General features: G+C 61.4%; 1 protein-coding gene across 1 annotated transcript in view; it reads right to left on the bottom strand.

The window, feature by feature from the left end:
- Window positions 1–370: 370 nt before the first annotated feature.
- Window positions 371–492, bottom strand: part of LOC104540380 (glutamate receptor ionotropic, kainate 3-like) — a gene marked incomplete at both ends in the record, with an annotated part of 19,479 nt that continues 19,357 nt past the window's right edge. Inside the window, 1 exon segment of the mRNA XM_010184181.1 lies at window positions 371–492. This exon segment is cut by the window's right edge and continues 12 nt beyond it. Coding sequence (XP_010182483.1) covers window positions 371–492 — 122 coding nt within the window.

A 492-nucleotide genomic window follows, 5' to 3' on the forward strand; every position in this document is an offset into this window, starting at 1 on the left:
CTGCAGAGAAGGAGACTCCACAACCTCTCTGGGCAGCCTGGGCCAGGGCTCTGTCACCCTCACTGAGAAGAAGTTTCTTCTCCAATTGAAGTGGAACCTCCTGTGTTCCAGCTTATGCCCATTACCCCTTGTCCCCTGCCCGTGTCCCACCACGGGGCAGCAGCTGACGCCACGGCGCCCGTTTCTGTGCTGCGAGAACGTCCGTTTCCAGAAACCCCGGGGAATATTTGGACGTGTCAGACAAGCAGATGCTTTTTTGGCAAACCGTGTAAACACAGGGTGAGGAGCTGTGGGCACCCCCAGCCGCGGGCACCCCGAGCTGCGGGCACCCCTCCCACCCCGGGCACAGCCACCCCTCAGCCGCACTCACGTGGTCGATGAGCTCCTTGATCATCCCGTTCCACTGCCCCTTCTCGTCCTGTGCCCCGTACTTGCCGTCCTCCACCAGGCGGATCTCGTAGGTGAAGCCCAGGATGATGGCCAGCTCCTTCA

This window comes from Mesitornis unicolor, unplaced genomic scaffold (genome assembly GCF_000695765.1).
Source record: "Mesitornis unicolor isolate BGI_N332 unplaced genomic scaffold, ASM69576v1 scaffold12455, whole genome shotgun sequence".
NCBI lineage: Eukaryota > Metazoa > Chordata > Aves > Mesitornithiformes > Mesitornithidae > Mesitornis > Mesitornis unicolor.